Here is a 20,080-nt window from a genome sequence, read left to right as displayed (position 1 = left end):
CATTGTGAATCAAATTAAAATGTTCTCCTCTTTGCAAACGTAGCCTAGGCATATGGTGAAGGATTAATTTAATAATGTTGCAAAGATAGGCTACTACATCAATCCATAGGCCTATGTTTCATTAGGCTAATAGGCTATTTGTTTTGCCTTACTCTTTATTCATTTAGGCTAGGCCTTTTTATTCAGTTATTAATCATCTTCCGTCCTTCGCGACTACTTGTGTAGTGCACGCATTCTCCCGACCTGTCACCTGTCACTCATCATCGGAAGAGAGGTGTTTGGAATTCCAGCGTTACAATCGCCAGCCAATCAAGGTGGTCACTTCAGTCAAGCTCGTGCATGAGTAATGGCGCCCACCATACGAAGACTCACTCCTAGTTTAGGAGTTGTCTGAAAGGCTTTGTGAATAACTTTTAAGAGAAAAGTGCGATTTAGGAGTAGCCTACTCCTAGTAGTAAGATAAAAGCCTTTGTGAATAGCCTACGGCCCCAGTTATTCATCATCTTCCGTCCTTGTGTAGTGCACGCATTCTGAGACCTGTCACCGGTCACCAGTGGCGTAACTATAGTAGGTGCAGCAAATGCAGTCGCACCAGGGCCCGTGACCTCCCGGGGCCCACCGCTACCCCCGCAATGCATTTGCTGGAAAATTCTATACAGGTCCTTTCTGACTACTGGCGTGCCTTTGACCAGACCAAGGCTACAGCGCAGACGCTCGCAAATAAATGGGGGGTTCAGAGTATTTGAAAATGTTAGAGCACGGAGAGTGAAGCGTCACTTTGACGAACTATCGGAAGATGAGCGCTTAACCGATGCAGAGAGATACTTCAAAGTGCAGGTATTTAATGCAACTCTGGACATCATAATCAGTCAGCTCTCCCAAATATTTGCAAGTATGCGGGAAACTTGTCATGTGTTTGAGTCTTTACGTCATATGACCCTTCAACTCGCAGGTGATGATGAACTGCTTGAAAAGGCAAGACGTTTGTCAGACCATTATAGCAGGGACATTGCACCGACATTCCCAACACAACTCCTCTCATTCAGGTCTTGCTTTAAAGCAGAGATTTCACAGAAGTCATCTATTTTTCAACTTGCCAAAATGCTGGTGGTAGATTATGACAGTGTAACATCCACATTCGGGGAAGTGTGTACTGCTCTCATGTTGTTTCTGACATTGGCTGTGACTGTGGCAACAGCTGAGTGATCTTTTCCCAAACTCAAACTTATTAAGACCTACCTAAGGAGCAGCATGGGGCAGGAGAGGCTCAGTGGGTTAGCTATCCTGTCCATTGAAAATACGAGAGCCAGAGCATTAAATATTGGGAACATCGTTAACGATTTTGCACTACGAAAGGCTCGTAAGATGGCCTTCTTCTAATGGCCTAGTTCACGCATATTGGGGATTGTATGCATATGAATGATTTTATTTGGTTTCTGCACGGTTAAATAAGTTAGGCTACATTAAGTTTTGTTTCTGCGCAGTGTGAGTTTATAAGCATGCAATCTACGCTTGCAGTTTCAGCAGATGGTTGAAGAGGCGCATTGAGCGCATTGAGTGTTCCCATAATTCCATGCGAGTTGATGTTAATGCAGTACTATTAGATTACCCTGGCCTGCAGGCTGTTAATAAAATTATTTTTAATGTTTTCACATGTAATGAATCCTATGTAGTCGTGTGTTACTACTATGTAGTCGTGTGTTACTACTACTAAACTACTTCGGTGCCTCAGGCCCTTTGCATTAAACAATTGAAGTCACCCTTAATGTGTATTGCATGTATCAGAGTTAATTCATCCTGGACTAATAAATGTTGATATGGGGCCCGCGTAGCGCTCTCGCACCTGGGTCCACTATTGGTTTGTTACGCCACTGCCTGTCACTCATCATCGTAAGGGAGGTGTTTGGAATCATGCCTGCGTTACAATCATCAGCCAATCAGTCAATCAAGGTGGTCACGCTTGCCCATTTACCCAAATGAATGGTCGAATATTACTGATGATCATTGTTATTTAAGAACATGCAGTGTGCGTAGGGTACCAAAAACATCTTGCTCGTAAAAAAGCATCATAACTCACATTCTGGCGGGTCTGTTATTTACTGTAGGCTGCGCAAACCACAGGCCTTTATTTTGGCCATTCATTCATTCATTCATTCATTAAACCTTTATTTATTCTCGGAGGGTCATTGAGGGAAGCCCTCATTTTCAATGAAGCCGAGATTACAGAAGCGAAGCAAAGCGCTCCACAAACAAGACAACATTCGAGGCCTTCTGTTGAAGAATTTTATATAAAGCCTGGGCGCTTAACAGTAATCCTCCTGCCCTGATAGGCCTACCACAGCTGTGGATAGTGTGGAATGTTCAAGTAATAACACAATCCAATGTGTGTCTCAATTGTGCCCCCTGACCACCTCACACATTTCTCTAGATTTTGCAAACTAACTTTACATGACACAATGCCATAAAATATGCCAGTTTTAGGACACAGAATAATGTTTGTAATGATACCAGGTAGGCCTACGTTTAACAGTAACAAGTGTAATGAGCTATTCATTGTCGAAGGTGCATGGTGAAGTGAAATTCTTACTTTGGAAAACAAACATTTGCCGATATCATCGCCGATCATCAGAATATTGCAACAGATTCTGTGTTCTGGACTGCAGTTAACTTGCTAAGCCAGTGGTTCTCAAACTTTTATTTCATTCCCCACTTTGATCAAAGGGCATGACTGATGATAGTGGAGATAACGTGTTATCCCGAGGCTTTTGTAAGTCAGCATCTTCAACGGTAGTCTATTAAAAATATAAGTTTTCGATGTCCCAAACGGAGAGCCATACTTTATTGTTTTTAACGATCTCTATGCTACTCACAAAAATGTAGGCATGGGGACATGATGAAGTAGGCTATCCAACTGTCTGTGTTAAATTATTGTGATTACGAGCTAGTGGTTTTCATTATGCGTGACTCGGACATCTAACTAAATGCAACAGGCTCATATCGTCCTCGCATTCGCAAAATGAGGACCAGTGTTTTGTCAAATTGTAAATAGCTATTCGTTTTAACGATTTTTTTTATCATAGTATGAAGTGCTTTTTGTATAGGCTACTATCTTAATCTTGGAATATGGGGAGGGAAGTGGCGCGTCTGCAGTCAGCCAGATAGAATGTAATTCTGCGGCATAAAGCAGATGTATTTGTTTATTGTACAGAAAATAAAAATGACATGTCAAGCAGTCAATTGACTACATTGCAGTCAAGAAGAAGGGCAAATTAAGACACTGTTTTGATTTTATGAAGTTGCGCTACCCCCCCAACACTGACAATAACATAGACAGCAAATTAAGATATTTTTTCGTTTTGTGAGCGGCACCGGTAGGCTATCAAAAGCAGATTTCGATTTTCGCTACCACGTGTAGTCAAGCCTTAAGCCATACCCAAGTAGCCTTAATCGAGGTAATGTTTAATTACGATTTATTTTGTTATTGAATTAGTGAGGCTGATTCCTCTCGGTAACAATTACGTTTAAAGGTAGCCTAGCCTCCTGCTTTTTCAGAAGGGGCGGCAGTCAGGCTACTGAGAGAGCAATGTACAGTGGCAGAGCGACGCACAGTGGCTGAAAGTGGTACTAAAGCTTCATGCAGCTTCACGCCTCGTAATGCGCGACTGAAGTGGCCATTTGAAAGCGATGCCCACTGTAGTCATTGCGTGGAGTCAACGCAGAAGCATGAAACAGCCTTAAGGCAGGGGGATAATGCCCCCCCTTCCCCACCACCATACATCCGGTAACATACATCCATACATCCGGTAAACAACTTTTTAGGATCACTTCTCAACTGTAGCACGATAGATCACAAAATATTTGTGGTAAATTGGTCACTTTCAGATGCATCTTTGCAGTCTATGTAATTGCAGTGTAGCGTCACCTACGGAATGCCATCACAGTAAATGGAACATAGCAGAAAGTAATCTGAATGAACACCCTGAAACTTCTTAGGTTAATAGATGTTATGATTATGATAATGTATAGACACACAATCGACCTGCTTTGCTGGGGCCACCTAACCTGACCCTAGCCAGATGAATTTCGCTCCGCCTAGCTCCACTCATCCATCTGGAACCGATCCATTGGAATGGTGTTTCAGAAGGCTGGGCCTAATCAAAAAATGATTGCATATGATTGAATAAGCCACTTGTCCGTCATCTATTGACGTGCTACTTCAACCACTCACATCGAAGCCAACCCATGACGCTGATAACAGTCTCACGGTCGCTTCTCCACTAAGTCACATCTATGAAACTCCGCCCTAAGGCCCTGATTGGCTGAACCATAAAGTCGGTTGCAGAAATCACTCTCAATGGAAGAGGTCCCAGATGGATGTGAGTGAAGCTAGGCGGAGCTAAGCGGAACGAAATTCATCTGGCTAGGGTCAGGTTAGGGGCCACCACCTGGCCAAGCAGGAAATGTGCCAGAAATGGGCAATACCTTAACTGATTGATCTGAAACTTTACAAAATATTAAATATCATTATTGTAATTTCCATGCCTAACATAGCACCACCATCTGGCCAACCAAAACGTGTATCAGAAATGTTCTTTGCTTAAAATTAATGGTCTGAAATTTCTCAGGTTAATATTATGATTATGATGACACCCAATGGGCCTGCCTAACTGAGTAATCCGGGACGAAGGGCCTTGCTCAGACAGGTAACCAAGGACCCAATGGTCACTATTAATGAGATCTAGAGTTCCTTTGAGAAGATGAGAGAAGCGTAAAGAAGGACAAACATCAGTGCAGCTCAGTGCCTGCTTTCTTCCATTGGGAATTGCGGCCAAATAGTTCAGTCTCTGTTTTGTCACTCTTGCCTGTCTCCAAAACTTGAGAGCCCTGTTACCATGTGGGTGGCAGTGGTTTAGGAGGTAGAGGAGTCGTCCAGCAACTGGAAGGTGCCGTTTCAAGCCCAACTCCTCCTGACCTTGTCCAAGTGTCCTTGAGCAAGACACTTAACCCCAGTGCTCCTGATGAGCAGGTGGGCGCCTTGCAAGGCAGCCTCCGCCTCGGTGTGTGTGAATGGGTGAATGTGAGGCATGACATTGTAAAGCGCTTTGGGGTGCTCGGAGGACTCGATTAAAGTGCTATATAAATGCCATTTACCATAATTGTAAATAATCTGTGAAGTTTGAAGCATATCAATCAATGCATGGTGAATTTATGACACATTTCCTGTTTATGTGGCGAGTCGATCAATTCATCAAATTGCCACTTCAGCATATTACAACATAGCAAAAAAAGCTTCACAATGAATCATCTAGGAGAAGTATGTTGAAATTGATCATGTGTCACAACTAGGGCTTTCAAAATAATGCGTTAATTTTGATTTATTAATTACAGAAATAATAACGGAAAAAAATTATTAATCGCATTTCATAGTGACATTTGACCCAGTGCAGTCTGGCTATCGTGACTGAAGGAGGCAGACGAGAAAGCACTGCTTTGAATGAAACATTTAGCTTAGGCCTAAGTTTTAAAAAGAATGCCCAGACCAATACTGTTGACAGGAGCATCAATCTACTATTTCTGCAGTAAGGCATTTCTGTTGCCTACCATAGGAGTTCATCAAGTCTGAAGTAGCACCTCAATGCAAAACAATCCAGAGTTAGGCCTACGAGTTAGCACACCTCTTGAGGATAATAATGCTAGCCGGCAGCCTTGTCAAAGTTAACTTTGCTAATGTTTTGCTGAGCCTACCCTATGACCGCCTAACTAACCGACACACTCCCTTAATAAATTGACTACATTTGTTGCACACTTGAAACAAAATTGTAGAAGGTGGTTACATTTATTTCCATTCCAATAATAACTTCACACAGTACATTTCCGTTTGCACTTGTAGGCTATGCTGCTTTAATTTCTTTGTTCCTACTATTTAGTTTATTTTCTTGAACTGCTATTTCTTATCCTAGACTGCCACCTACTGGATAGAAAAGGCAACAACCTATTTTTTATTGAATAAAAATCTACATGCTTGAATGGCCAAAAAAGGATAAATCATAGGTGGTATTCCACACATTACCTTGGTGTTAGGGTAGCCTACTCTGCACATGTCGTTGACAGAGTGGTAACTTCAGTCATTTGCATTTATCATGCTAAAAATCTGACACCAGGCACTATGCTGATGCCTGACCCAAAGGGGAAATTATAGTAAAAGAGAGACACTTAGAACTTTTAAGTCTATAATGTTGGTTTGGCTGTTCATTGATTCACTCATCTGCCAAACTTGTTTTTAAGATATGTTCATTGCAAAAATGGATGCATGCGGTTCATTTACATTAATTAATGACAGAGTATGTAATTAACTAGAAAATGTAATTTTGAGGAAATTACCAGTGCATGAAAATATAAACATACTGTATATTAACATAAAATGCAAAAACAAACTTTTATTTGGAAAGAGTTGGCAGGAGTCATAGTTGATAACAACTGACAGTTGAAATGTCTGAACAGTTAAATAGTTGAGTAGTTTAAATAGTTAAATTATTTAATAGTGAATTATTGTAGTGAGGACATTTATTTTGAAACAGTTGTGGGCAGAGGAAATAGTTGAACAGAATCTGTAGTCTTAAGAGAGCCAGATTGTATGCTTAAAGCCTGAGACAGAGTATATAGTTTAAAAGTTGAATGTAGATAGTGTAATGGATGTTGATAGACAGAAAGTTGAATGGATGTTGATAGGCAGATTGTTTAATGGATGTTGGTGGATAGTTTAATGGGTGGATGAGTGAATGGTTTGAAGAGGATGAATGGATAGTTGGATGGAATGTGCCTTATATCCTTGTAGAATGGAGAGACACAGAGAGAGTTGGCCTAGTTGAGCAAAAAGCAGTTGATACAGGTGCAATCAGTTTAACTGGCCCTTTGATGGGTCCTAGTTGAGCAGCTGGAAGTTGATACAGGTGCAAATCAAGTTAATTAGCCCATTGTGATGTCATCAGCCCAATGTTAAGTCTATGGGGAAAAATAAGCTTGTTTTTTATTAATACCTCAAAAAGTATAAAGTTTACAAAAGTGAAAAATACATTCCCCAGGTGTCCTTTTCAAGACCTATGTTACAAAGTTTGAACGAAGTTTCTACGTTAAACGGATAAAGCTGAATTAGACGTAGAAATTTGGTGGGAAGAATAACTAGAAAGGCATTTCCTGAAGGAAATACAGTGCATGAAAATGCAGAAAATATGATATATATACAGAGTGAAAACAAATAATACAGATATAGTTGCAATAGTGTTGCTAGGGTACATATGTTGGTTGTTATGCCAAATTAAGTGGTTGCTATGCTGGTTGCTTGGGTAATCCTGTTGCTGTGGTGGTTACTAGGCTGTTGCTAGGGTATCTGACATGGTTGCTAGGCTGTTGATAGGGTAGTTATGGTGGTTGCTATGCTGTTGCTAGGGTACTTGAGGTGGTTGCTAGGCTGTTGCTAGGCTAGTTGTGGTGGTTGCTATGCTGGTTGCTAGGTTATACTAATTGTTTTCTATGTTGGTTGCTAGGTTGTAACTGTGGAAGTGGTTGCTAGGCTGTTGCTAGGGTATTTGCCATGATTGCTAGGCTGTTGCTAGGGTACATGAGGTGGTTGCTAGGCTGTTGCTAGGTTAGTTGTGGTGGTTGCTATGCTGGTTGCTAGGTTAAACTCATTGGTTGCTATATGGGTTGCTAGGTTGTAACTGTGGAAGTGGTTGCTAGGCTGTTGCTAGGTTAGTTGTGGTGGTTGCTATATTCACTTCCCTACACGTGGTGACAACACACTGGATCACTGTTACACACAGTTCAAGAACAGTTACAAAGCTAAGTCTCTACCAGCTTTCGGAAAATCAGATCATGCCGCTGTTTTCCTACTGCCTATGTACAAACAGAGAAGTCAGAGGGACCCTCCCAGTGACGAAGGAGGTCAAGCGCTGGACTGACCAATCTGAAGCCAGGCTACAGGACGCCCTTAGCAACGCTGACTGGGAGATGTTCAAGATGAACTCTGCTGACATCAATGAGTTTACGGAAGTATCATTGAGTTACATCAATATGCTAACTGATTCCATCATCCCAACTGTAAAGATCCGAAGCCATGGGTGGATAGAGAAGTGAGAACGGCATTAAAGACACACACCATCACTTATAATGCTGGGCTTATTTCAGGGGATATGACGGATTACAAAGCAGCATCTTATAGTTTACGTAAAGCTATTAAAGATGCTAAGCGGCGCTATAGAGACAAAGTTGAAGCTGATTTCTTGGAGGGTGATTCAGCACGAGTGTGGAAAGGACTCCGAACCATCACTGGCTTTGAAAGAAAGTCCCCTCCTATGAAGAATGTGAGTAAAGAGCTCCCTGATGAACTTAATGCTTTTATGCTAAGCTTTGACATGAAAAACACAGACTATCTTGCACTAGCTGCAGCATGTGAAGCAAATGAGGATGCACCTTTCTGTGTCTCTGAGGTCGATGTGAGCAATGCCTTTAGGAGGGTTAATTGTAGAAAAGCTGCTGGACCGGATGGAATTTTTAACAGGGTTTTGAAATCCTGTGCTGCTCAGTTAGCTCCTGTGTTCACTTATATCTTTAACACATCAACAAGCAGTCTGTCATTGTTCCAGTAGCGAAAAACAAAAGTCCATCATGTCTGAATGACTACCGCCCAGTAGCCCTGACGTCTACAGTGATGAAGTGTTTTGAGAAGCTTGTGAAAAACACTACCTGCTCATCCCTCCCTGCCTCCTTCGACCCCCTCCAATTTGCTTACAGAGCCAACAGGTCTACAGAGGATGCCATCTCAAACCTCATGCACACCACCTTAACTCACCTGGAGGAGGGGAATGGGAATTATGTTAGGATGCTGTTCATTGACTTTAGTTCAGCATTCAACACGATAGTACCTCTCACCTTGGTCACAAAGATGAAGGCCTTAGGACTGAACACCACCCTGTGTCACTGGATTTTTGACTTTCTCACCAACCGTTCACAAGTGGTTAGAGTGGGGGGTCTGACATCTGACACATTAACCATCAGCACTGGTGCTCCCCAAGGCTGTGTTTTGAGTCCACTGCTGTACAACATCTACACACATGACTGCAAAGCCAACAGTAGTCATACCTCCATCATCAAGTTTGCAGATGACACAGTGATCTTGGGCCTGATTAGTAACAACAATGAACAGCTCTACTTGATTCAGGTTGATGAGGTGGCACAGTGGTGTCCATCTAACAGCTTGACACTGAATGTCAATAAAACCAAGGAAATGATAGTGGATTACAGAAGGCAGCAGCAGAACTACAGTTACACCCCACTAATGATCAGGGGGCAAACCTGTAGAGAGAGTCACAAGTTTTAAATACCTTGGTGTCCACATTACTGAAGACTTAACATGGACTGTTAACACTCAATATGTTCTGAAGAAGTCCAGACAACGACTCTACTTCCTTCGTCAGCTAAGGAAATTCAAAGTTTCTACATTCATCATGAAGGCCTTCTACACTTCAGCGGTTGAGAGTGTTCTAACTGGTAGCATCATCACCTGGTATGGGAACTCCACAGTTAGAGATTGTAGTACTCTGCAGAGAGTAGTGCGCTCAGCTGAACGTACTATAAGAACTCAACTCCCTGCTCTACAAGATGTCTATTCCAGATGAGTACTCCTAAGAGCCCAAAAGATCCTGAAGGACTCTTCTCATCCTAACAATGGATTATTCCTACCGCTGAAATCAAGAAGACGCCTATGTAGTCACAAAGCCAGAACTGAGAGACTCAGGAGAAGTTTTTATCCCCAGGCCATCCGAACTGAACTCACACTATACTGACTTTGCACACATTCACTCCTCAGCACTCTCAAACATTCCCCAACTGTGAACTCACACTATACTGACTTTGCACTCATTCCTCCTCAGCACTCATGACCCCCCCATCCCCCACACACACATGACTTTTAGCACTTTTTTTCATCCCTCTCCCTATGCTACAGACCTTTTATTTATTTTCTTATTTCATCACCGCCAAACACACACACACACACACACACACACACACACACACACACACACACCTGACTTTCTCCAACTTTTGCACATCTCCATAGAACTTTTTATTTATTATTTTTTATTTCTCCTCCATCTATCTACCCATGTCCTTGATTGCCTAGCCTTTCTGCCCCCCCATCTTGACTGTCATCACTCACATACATCATACATTCAGTACTCTGCTTGCAATAGTAAGTCCCCTCACCATACTTGCAGTACACTGCCCCACCCCCCCCTCTCCCCTACATACAAAGCACATTATTTCATCAGGAAGCTTCTCCAACACACATCCCCAACATAGTACTTACAGCACACTGCACCCCCCCCCCCCCACCAATACACAGCACATTGTCTCATGAGGAAGCTTCTCCAACACACATATTGCACACTGCCCTCTCCCCACATACACAGCACACTATCCCATCTCCCCTGTCATCCCCCAACACACACACCAAGACCCCTGGCAGTTGGGTTAGCCCCTTGAGCCGTGGATCTGCCCAAGTGTCTTCCTTGGAAAGGGAGTTTTTCCTTGCCCCTGTTGCTCTTGGGTGCTCCTTGTTGGTGCCCCCCAATCCCAATCCTCCCCCACCTTTCTTATGCAGCCCTTTCCACTTAATCTACTAAACCCCTCTTCTACTGCACTTTTTACCCCCCCCCATAAATGCACAAAAAGGCTGACACCAGACATAATTTCACTGCATTTCTTACTTGCAGTAACTATATGCATGTGACAATAAACTTCCTTGTATCCTTGAAATTATTTGCTAGGTAGACGAGGTTAAATATAGTTGGATTGACTGAACAGTTAAATAGGTGGATAGTTTAAATGGTTAAATTATTTAATAGGGAATTATTGTAGTGAGGACTTTTATTTTGAAACAGTTGTGGACAGAGGAAACAGTTGAACATGATGTGCAGTCTTAAGAGAATGAGACTGTATGCTTAAAGCCTGAGATTTCATGCACTGTAATTAGATTAAATGTTTTAATTGATTGACAGCCCTAGTCACAACGCAGAAAATCCCAAATATATCACTTCCGGTTGGGTGTGGCTAATGCAATGTAATTTAAAAGTTGTTCGTCTTGGAGAGTTACACACACCTACCAAATTTTGTCCATGTAGGTGAAACTATATGCTTCCAGCTTGCACCTCTGATCCTCGGGCCCTAATAAACAGCTGTGAAAGTTATACAGGGATATCTCTTCACCTGTAATATCCCTAGACTTAGACTTAAAGACATAAACAGGGTGAGAAAACCCAAAAAGCTACCCCAAATGCAACACTATCACATATTTTCTAATTCTAAGACTGTGATAGTTCACAAAAGGTAGTTAACCTAATAGAAAGCCCCTAGCTTTCCTGGCTGAAAGGTACACTGCAGATGTAAATCACGACCAAAATTAAATATCCTGCGACCTACCTGTGGGTCGCGCAATCCAGTCTTTGGGAACCATTGAGTTACAACACTAAACCCATCCAAAGAGGCTATATATACCATGGCAGAGTAAAGGGCAAGAACAAAATGTCAAAGTAAACCACTGTCTAGGCTAAATATGTCACTACAAGTGTTGGCCAACACAGACAAGAACCCTACAGATATAGACCCATGTTACCTGATTAGGAGGACACACTAGGAAATTTACATCACTACATCAAAACAGGAAGTGAGCTCATATCTCAGCAACGCTTTGAAGTACTAAGTCCAAACTTGGTACAGGGACTTGGTACCTGATTGTGAGGATGCACAAGGAAATTGGCATAATTTGGCCTCTAGGGGGGCTGTATTAAATTAAATGAACTCATAGCTCATTCAAAGCCATTCTTTATCCAACTCTTGCTATGTCCAACTTTAGCTCACGTCAAAATGACAAGTGAACAGCAGGCCGTTAACTGCGCTACGCAGCCTCTTGAATATGTTTGCTACTTGCAAGAAGAGTTCAACAGAGAGATAGCCTAGCAGATCATAAAAAATGGTGAGCAGTGTAATCCAAAGTTCACTGATTTCTACATTGTTAGTTACCAATAGCTTAAATGAACAGATATTCTGCCTAATGTTAGAACACACTTGTTTGGCTGTAGGCCTATCATGAGCCTAATGATAAGTTTTTTTTTTTTTATAACAAACAACATGCTTTCTCTTTTGGTAATGGCAAAATAGGGTAGCCTACAATGTAAATGTGAAAGAGAACCCAGGGCGATTTGTATACACAATGCACAGATAATGCAAACTGTGCCCCGGACTTCAAAGCGAACCGTGCTGACACTACCTCCCTAGGTGGTCTCAGTTTGGTTTGCGTTAGAGGGGTCTGAGTTTGGTTGGCATGTTCACATATGCACAAAATATGCCGAGTCATCGATCTGAGTTTTCGTTTAGAAGGCTGAAAGGGACAAAAAGACATTTGCAAACGTAGTGTTATCAGCAGCATGGACAAACCGCAGATAGCGAACGCTGTGATACCCAAGTGTACGTGGTATTTATCAAACCTTCAGTTTATCGGGTAATCTGCGCCTTTCTCTGCCTTTCTCCGCCTTTCTCCGCCCCCTACCGCAATTTATGAACATCCACAACTGAACGGCATAGCCTACATGCAAGCGCAGTTGAATGAAGTTAACTGATACACACGCAAAAGTGTTAGTAGATCTGGCCCCAAGTGTGAAAACATAACCGCAACCATAACTATGGTTTTAGACCAAAGAGGGGTGAAAGGGTGACACCAAAATCGTCAGATACAGCCGTGTATATAGCCTTGCCGAAGATTTTGATTGGATGCCATACAAGAATACCATGAATGTGATACATTTTGTAAGGCTTGGTCTGAAGATCATCTGTAAAAGTAGCTAAGTAAAATAAAAAATGATTTTTCGCTCACTTTGCTCATGATCTCTTGTAAAAGAAAGAAAACTTACCCAGCTATGAGTTCATCTGCTTGTTGAGCACAGACACTTGATTCCAGAATTTCTCTCTGTAAGAAACAATCTGTGAAGCAAAGTAAACACACACACACATTCTGAGTCGGCTAGTTATAAAGGTATCATATTCTGGAACATACAGTAGCATGTCTGATATACTCTTGTTATATTATGATATACATATTTCTATACCTCATTGACAGAGTGCATAGTTAAGGAGAGAGAGGGAGAAAAGTAATTCATTATCATTTTATAAGAGAAAACTCAAAATACATACATATGAAGACATGCAAAGAGTAACAGCTGTGCTCAGAGAAGAGAGGAAGAGGAAAGAATTATTTCAATCCTACACATAAGGACTCTTCACAAAAGGGGACACATTTCCCAGGAGATGTGGCGCTGCTATGTGGGCGACACAGTAACATACTAGGGTTGTTAATGAATACCGTAAATCCTCTAATATTGGCCTGTATTCCATTAGCGGCCGGGTCTCTGACATTGGCCGGTCTCACTGTCAGATGAGGTAAATAAAGGCCGGTCTCCAATAGAGGCCGGGGCTATTATTGGAACCAACGTTTTTCTGGGCAGGCCTCAACATTATGCTTGTGATGGTAACATGCAAGTACCACAGAGGGGGGCAATGTTTGCTAACAAATCTAAGCCTTTTCAGAGAAGGACATAATTGCAATGGATGAGACTGCCGCTTGGTTCGATATGGTGTCTCCCAGTACCATTGACATAAGAGGGACGAAGAGTGTTACGCTCAAAACAATAGGCCACGAGAAAAGCCATCTCACTGTTGTCCTTGCTGCCAAGGCTGATGGCACTAAATTCAAGCCTTATGTCGTCTTCTGGGGGGCCATCTGTGAAGTGAAGGCAATGCAGCAAGAGATCTCAAGAGCAGTCATTGCCACATCTGCCAACGGCTGGATGAATGACGACTTGACCACAGCATGGCTCAGATCAGCGGTAGGCAAATTCAGTTTTCAATCGCGCCTGCTGGTGTGTGGTGTGGAATGCCTACCGCTGTCACATCAGCACCTCTACCAAACAGAAATTGAGGCCCTACAATATCACAACCGAGGTGATCCCAGGAGGCCGCACTAAGTTATGGTTATGGTTATGGGACTTTGCAGACACCTTTGTCCAAAGCGACACAGTACAAAAGTACAAAAAACAACATAATATTTAAAATATAACAGGGAACAGATTAGAATGTTGGTCAAACTATAATCATCTCGCTGTCTGCTTGTGGACTGGGTACTCGCTGCTTGGGACAAGCTTGATAAGGACCTGATCATCAATAGTGCAGCAGAATAGTAAAAAAATCGTTCACTTTGGTATAGAAGCATGAAATTTGGCACAGATACTCTCTAAGGGCCACTATTTTGGAAAAAGGCGCTGGCCACTCAAAAATTCTATATGGCGGCCATTTTTCAAGATGGCCGCCATTGCTATTCAATGCTTATTATATCAATTATTCAAACAGTGATTTAAGCATATCACTTGATACAAATACTCTCTAAAGTTAAAGTTAATGGGAAAAAATGCTTGTCCCTCAAAAATTCAAGATGGCCGCCATTTTTAAAGATGGCCACCATTCCTGTCGAATATTAATCATTTCAATTGTTCAAATGGTGATGCAAGCATAAAATTAGGCAGAAATACTCTTCAAGGGACACTCTTTTGGGAAAAGGTATGTGTCACTCAAAAATTCAGGATGGAAACCATTTTTCAAGATGGCTGCCATTCCTGTCCTATGTTCATTGCCACTGTTTCCAAAAAGTGATACAGAAAATATGCCACAAATATTCTGTTAAGGCCACTTTTTGAAAAAAACTGGATGGCCAATAAAAAATTCAAGATGGAGACCTTTTCCAAGATGGCCGTCATTTCGGTAGTATGTACACTGATGCAAACATGCTTTAGCAAAATTTTCTAACGGCCACACTTTTAGAAAAAGGCAATTGCAAAAGTTCAAGGCATTTTTCAAAGTGAGTGTTGCTTTAATAGTGTACTCTGTTGGGACCGAGTTAAAAGGAAGGATTGAAAAAATAACATAAATTCACATTTTTACCAGCTCAAAGGCCTTGTGGTTAGAGTGTCCAGCCTGATCTTGAGAGGTTGTGCCCTGTCGAGTCATAACAAAGACTGGTATGGTAGCCAATGCCTCCCTGCTTGGCAGTCAGCAAGTGTTGTATTGGGGGCAACATATCCAGGAAGGTGTTCATATACATCATGGTCCAGAATCAGGAAATCGGCTCTCGCCCACTGTAAACTTACTTTTTTATTCACATCTGCAATTGCACAGTTCTGTGCAAGTGAAACCCAATCTAAAACATTTGCATCCTCCACGGCACTCTGATTTGCAGCCACACTTGGCTAGCTGTTCACAACTTTGTGCAATTGGTGCATTTGCTGTCCAGAAGACCCCCCATTGTTCACCAAGCTTTTTTCATCTCCAGTCAGCAGGACTCTGCTTCTGACTGACACTGGGTTGCTTGACCCCATATGCAGCCTGCCTGATATGCAGCACGTTTAGTGTGTTGAAGCAGAGCTGCCCTTGTTGGAGGAAAGGCTTCATATGGCCTCTGCTTTCGGGCAAACATGTCAAGTCTAGCCTCATCTAAAGTGGGCAGTGCTTCGACTTGGCCAGCTTCACTCGCGGTCCGCGCGTGGGATCACGCGGTATCACGCGACTTTAATTTGTATTTTTCCAGTGAGACGCTGCAACAACCCAAACAACCGGTAGATGGCTCAAGTGAGCAGGGTGTCTCGTAAAAAGAAATGGAGCCTGGAAAACCCTACACAGACTTCACTACAGACTTTAGCAGACTGGTTTAGAAATAATTTAATAGCCAGAAATATGCCTGCCCTGCCCTAATAAAGAAATATTTGGTTAACTGCGAGTGAATCCCGTTTGCAGCCAAAAAAAACATTCTGGTTTTCTCCGAGTGCAACGATGATAGACAGACATCATTTGGACAAAATATAGAGCATATTAACCTCCGTTGCTCAGCCAAATGCCTTCCTGTTACGTCCTGTTATCGCGGAGTTATAGGCGATAAACGATTTTTGATGGTCACAAGTTTACTTCATTTGCGGTTTTTTTTTTTTTATTATTATTAAAGAGTGTTTTTCATTTAAAGGTTTGACCCGTGCTTATTCAGTAGAGCATTTAGTGCTCTCCCCAATCCCAGACGTTCACATTGCATGTTTGTTTTGTAATGGATGCAACCCTTGAGATAGGCTATCGTTTGGCGGCAATGAGTTGTTAACGGACATGAACCAAGACATATAGCCCAGCAGCAATCTAGGGACTGTTAGTTATTTATTGAAGGGGCCACGGAGGAATTTTGAGTGCTTCAGTCAAAAGTTGCATGACCCTCTCTTGCCTGCTAGAAATTGTTCAATGACCCTCCGACAGAATTGTTAAAAAAGACATGACCCTCCCTGCCAATTGTAAGCTGTCTTCGCCCAGCGCCACAGCCACACACTGTGATAACGTTTTTTAAATCAGCTTGCATGCTACCAGTCCTTCCTTTTTCAAATGTGTTGCGCCTGTTTGCACAATTTCACAAATAATCATATGTGATTAATAATATGACAAATAATCCCTGTGCACGGGGACCGAAACAATGCATGCCAACTTTTTCTGTGTTTTCCACGTATTTTAACTTTCCCCCGCTGTCTTGCCGTTTTAAATGTTTTCCCGTAGAATATCCCATATTTTAATACTCTCATAACAGCCCTGCCATCGGGCCTGTCTCTGTGTTGCCCTGTTGCTACCCCTTGCCCTTCCAACGAAACAGATGTCTTCAAATCATCGTTTTCCTTGCTTGAAGGCGAACTTAGAGTGATGTTAACCTATTTAAGTTTAGCATGTGATTGTCGTGAGAGCACGATTCATTTGGCTTGCATGTTAGGCCCTTATGTCTACGATGCGCACCTGAGGCTACTCAGCTACAAGAGAAAGAATTTCCCCTGTTTGTATGTTCACTGTAAGTTGGCCTACCATAACTTACCAACTCTGCACTGTAGACCCTAACTGGATATTTATATTTTTCTGTGAAATAAGCAAATGTATTTGTTCAACTTTATGTAGCAGAATTACGCATAGGCTACTTGGAACATAATACATTTGACAAAGGACAGATGTATGTTGCTAGTGACAAAATAATAACTTTCAGTGTTTTACGATGTCTTTGTCATGGGGAAGTGTTTTTCCCCATGCATGTATTCTAGGTTACTGTCAGTGACTGATGTGAGAGAAGCGGGTTCTGTGTTTCATTCATGTCAGTGACTGACGCGAGAGAAGCGGGGTCTGTGTTGTGTTGTGTTGCGTTGCGTTAATTTATTTTCATTGGGCATACCGTGCCGTGCCGTCCACAGCTCTTCAGTTCTGACAAAGCCAAAATTACTCCTTTTGAAACAATGAGTGCAGGAGGAAAGCGTTTTTATGGTTATATTGCTTGCGGGGGGATCCCAAGCAGCTTTCAGCCATAAGGCTACTTTGAGAACATTTCAATTCACCCGACACTAATATTCAAAATGTTGAAAACTATTTCGGCATAGCCTATAAAGCAGTTTAATTAAATGGAATGTTAGTTGTAAACAAACAAGCTACTTGGTGAGGCTTGGCCTCACAGATGCACTCGTGCCTTAGATGGCAGGAAAAATCTTCACGATAGGCCTATTAACTAACCACCCGATTCACGTTGGCTGGGGGGAAGGGGGGCCATCAGACATTTGTGCCCAGTTAATCCGGCCCTGCCCCCAACAAATTCCCACTCTGGGAACACTTTCCCACCTCTGACAGCTTAAAAGAAGTCAAGAGGACTCCTTACTCACAGACCTATTCACAAACCTGCGGCATTTTGCCGTGTTTTGAAATCCTATGCAGCTACAGGAGCTTCCAATCATGAGGAAGCAATTTTGCATTGTAGGCATAACTAACATGCAATAACGCCACCAACAACAACCAAAATTAGGCTAATCATTGTCAACATGTAAATTAAATGTAACATTATTGTGAATCAAATTAAAATGTTCTCTTTTGCAAACGTAGGCATAGTAACAGAATAATTTAATAATGTTACAAAGATACTACATCAATCCCTATGTTTCATTAGGCTACTAGGCTATTTGTTTTGCCTTGATTCATTTAGGCTAGGCCTTTTTATTCAGGGGCCGTATTCACAAAGAATTTTAAGGCTAAAAGTAGCTCCTAACTGGCGAATTTAGGAGCAACTCCTAAAAATAATGGGCGTGTCACTCCTAACTTTAGGGACTCCTAATTTTTTCACAAAAAGTAATTCACAAAGCATTTTAGACCTAAAAGTAGCACCTAAGTCTGGGACAGCTTAAGTCGAGAGGAAACTCCTAGGATCGGAGAAACTCCTAACTCAAGATCTATTCATAAACAGCTTTTTTGTGGCATTTTACGTTGCGATGTTTTGAAATGCGTAACCTATGCGCAACAGGAGCTTCCAATAGCGAGGGAACAATTTTGCATTCATAAAAGGGATGCAATAACTCCACCAACAACAACCAAAACTACTCATTGTTAACATGTAAATGAAATGTAACGTTTCATTGTGAATCAAATTAAAATGTTCCCCTCTTTGCAAACGTAGCCTAGGCATATGGTGACAGATTAATTTAATAATGTTGCAAAGGTAGGCTACTGCATCAATCCATAGGCCTATGTTTAATTAGGCTACTAGGCTATTTGTTTGCCTTACTCTTTATTCATTTAGGCTAGGCCTTTTTATTCAGTTATTAATCATCTTCTGTCCTTCGCACTACTTGTGTAGCGCACGCATTCTCCGACCCGTCACCTGTCACTCATCATCGGAAGAGAGGTGTTTGGTATTCCCGCGTTACAATCGTCAGCCAATCAAGGTGGTCACTTCAGTCAAGCTCGTGCATGAGTAATGACGTTATCCATAGCCACGAAGACTCACTCCTAGTTTAGAAGTTGTCTGAAAGGCTTTGTGAATAACTTTTTAGAGAAAACTCCAAGCTAAAATCTTTAAGTGCAATTTAGGAGTAGCCTACTCCTAGTGGTAAGATAAAAGCCTTTGTGAATACCCTACGGCCCCAGTTATTCATCATCTTCCGTCCTTGTGTAGCGCACGCATTCTGAGACCTGTCACCTGTCACTCATCATCGTAAGGGAGGTGTTTGGAATCATGCCCGCGTTACAATCATCAGCCAATCAAGGTGGTCACGCTTGCCCATTTACCCAAATTAATGGTTGAATATTACTGATGATCATTGTTATTTAAGAACATGCAGTGTCGTGGGGTACCAAAACATCTTGCTCGTAAAAAAAGCATCATAACGCACATTCTGGCGGGTCTGTTATTTACTGTATAGGCTGCGCAAACCACAGGCCTTTATTTTGGGCAAGCCTGCATTCATTCATTCATTCAACATTTATTTATTCTCGGAGGATCATTGAGGGAAGCCCTCATTTTCAATGAAGCCGAGATTACAGAAGCGAAGCAAAGCGCTCCACAAACAAGACAACATTCGAGGCCTTCTGTTGAAGAATTTTATATAAAGCCTGCGCTAACAGTAATCCTCCTGCCCCTGATAGTCCTACCACAGCTGTGGATGTGGAATGTTCAAGTAATAACACAATCCAATGTGTGTCTCAATTGCCCCCCGCTGACCACCTCACACATTTCTCTAGATTTTGCAACGAACTTACATGACACAATGCCATAAAATATGCCAGTTTTAGGACACAGAATAATGTTTGTACTGATACCAGGTAGGCCTACGTTTAACAGTAACGAGTGTAATGAGCTATTCATTGTCGAAAGTGCATGGTGAAGTGAAATTCTTACTTTGGAAAACAAACATTTGCCGATATCATCGCCGATCATCAGAATATTGCAACAGATTCTGTGTTCTGGACTGCAGTTAACTTGTTAAGCCAGTGGTTCTCAAACTTTTATTTCATTCCCCACTTTGATCAAGGGGCATGACTGATGATGGTGGAGATAACGTGTTATCCCGAGGCTTTTGCAAGTCAGCATCTTCGTCTATTAAAAATTTAATAGTTTTCGATGTCCCAAACGGAGAGCCATACTTTATTGTTT

At 42.0% G+C, this 20,080-nt stretch overlaps 1 protein-coding gene across 5 annotated transcripts in view; it reads right to left on the bottom strand.

The window, feature by feature from the left end:
• Positions 1-20,080, bottom strand: part of aspscr1 (ASPSCR1 tether for SLC2A4, UBX domain containing) — an 87,468-nt gene that overhangs the window by 8,372 nt on the left and 59,016 nt on the right. For all 5 annotated transcript variants that reach the window (XM_048252426.1, XM_048252427.1, XM_048252428.1 and 2 more), the window contains one exon: positions 12,966-13,035. In XM_048252426.1, coding sequence (XP_048108383.1) covers positions 12,966-13,035 — 70 coding nt within the window. The remainder of the gene's footprint in view (positions 1-12,965; positions 13,036-20,080) is intronic.

Source organism: Alosa alosa, chromosome 9 (genome assembly GCF_017589495.1).
Source record: "Alosa alosa isolate M-15738 ecotype Scorff River chromosome 9, AALO_Geno_1.1, whole genome shotgun sequence".
Lineage (NCBI taxonomy): Eukaryota > Metazoa > Chordata > Actinopteri > Clupeiformes > Clupeidae > Alosa > Alosa alosa.
Note: the sequence above shows the minus strand (reverse complement) of the source record. Positions and strands in the feature narration are given on the sequence as shown.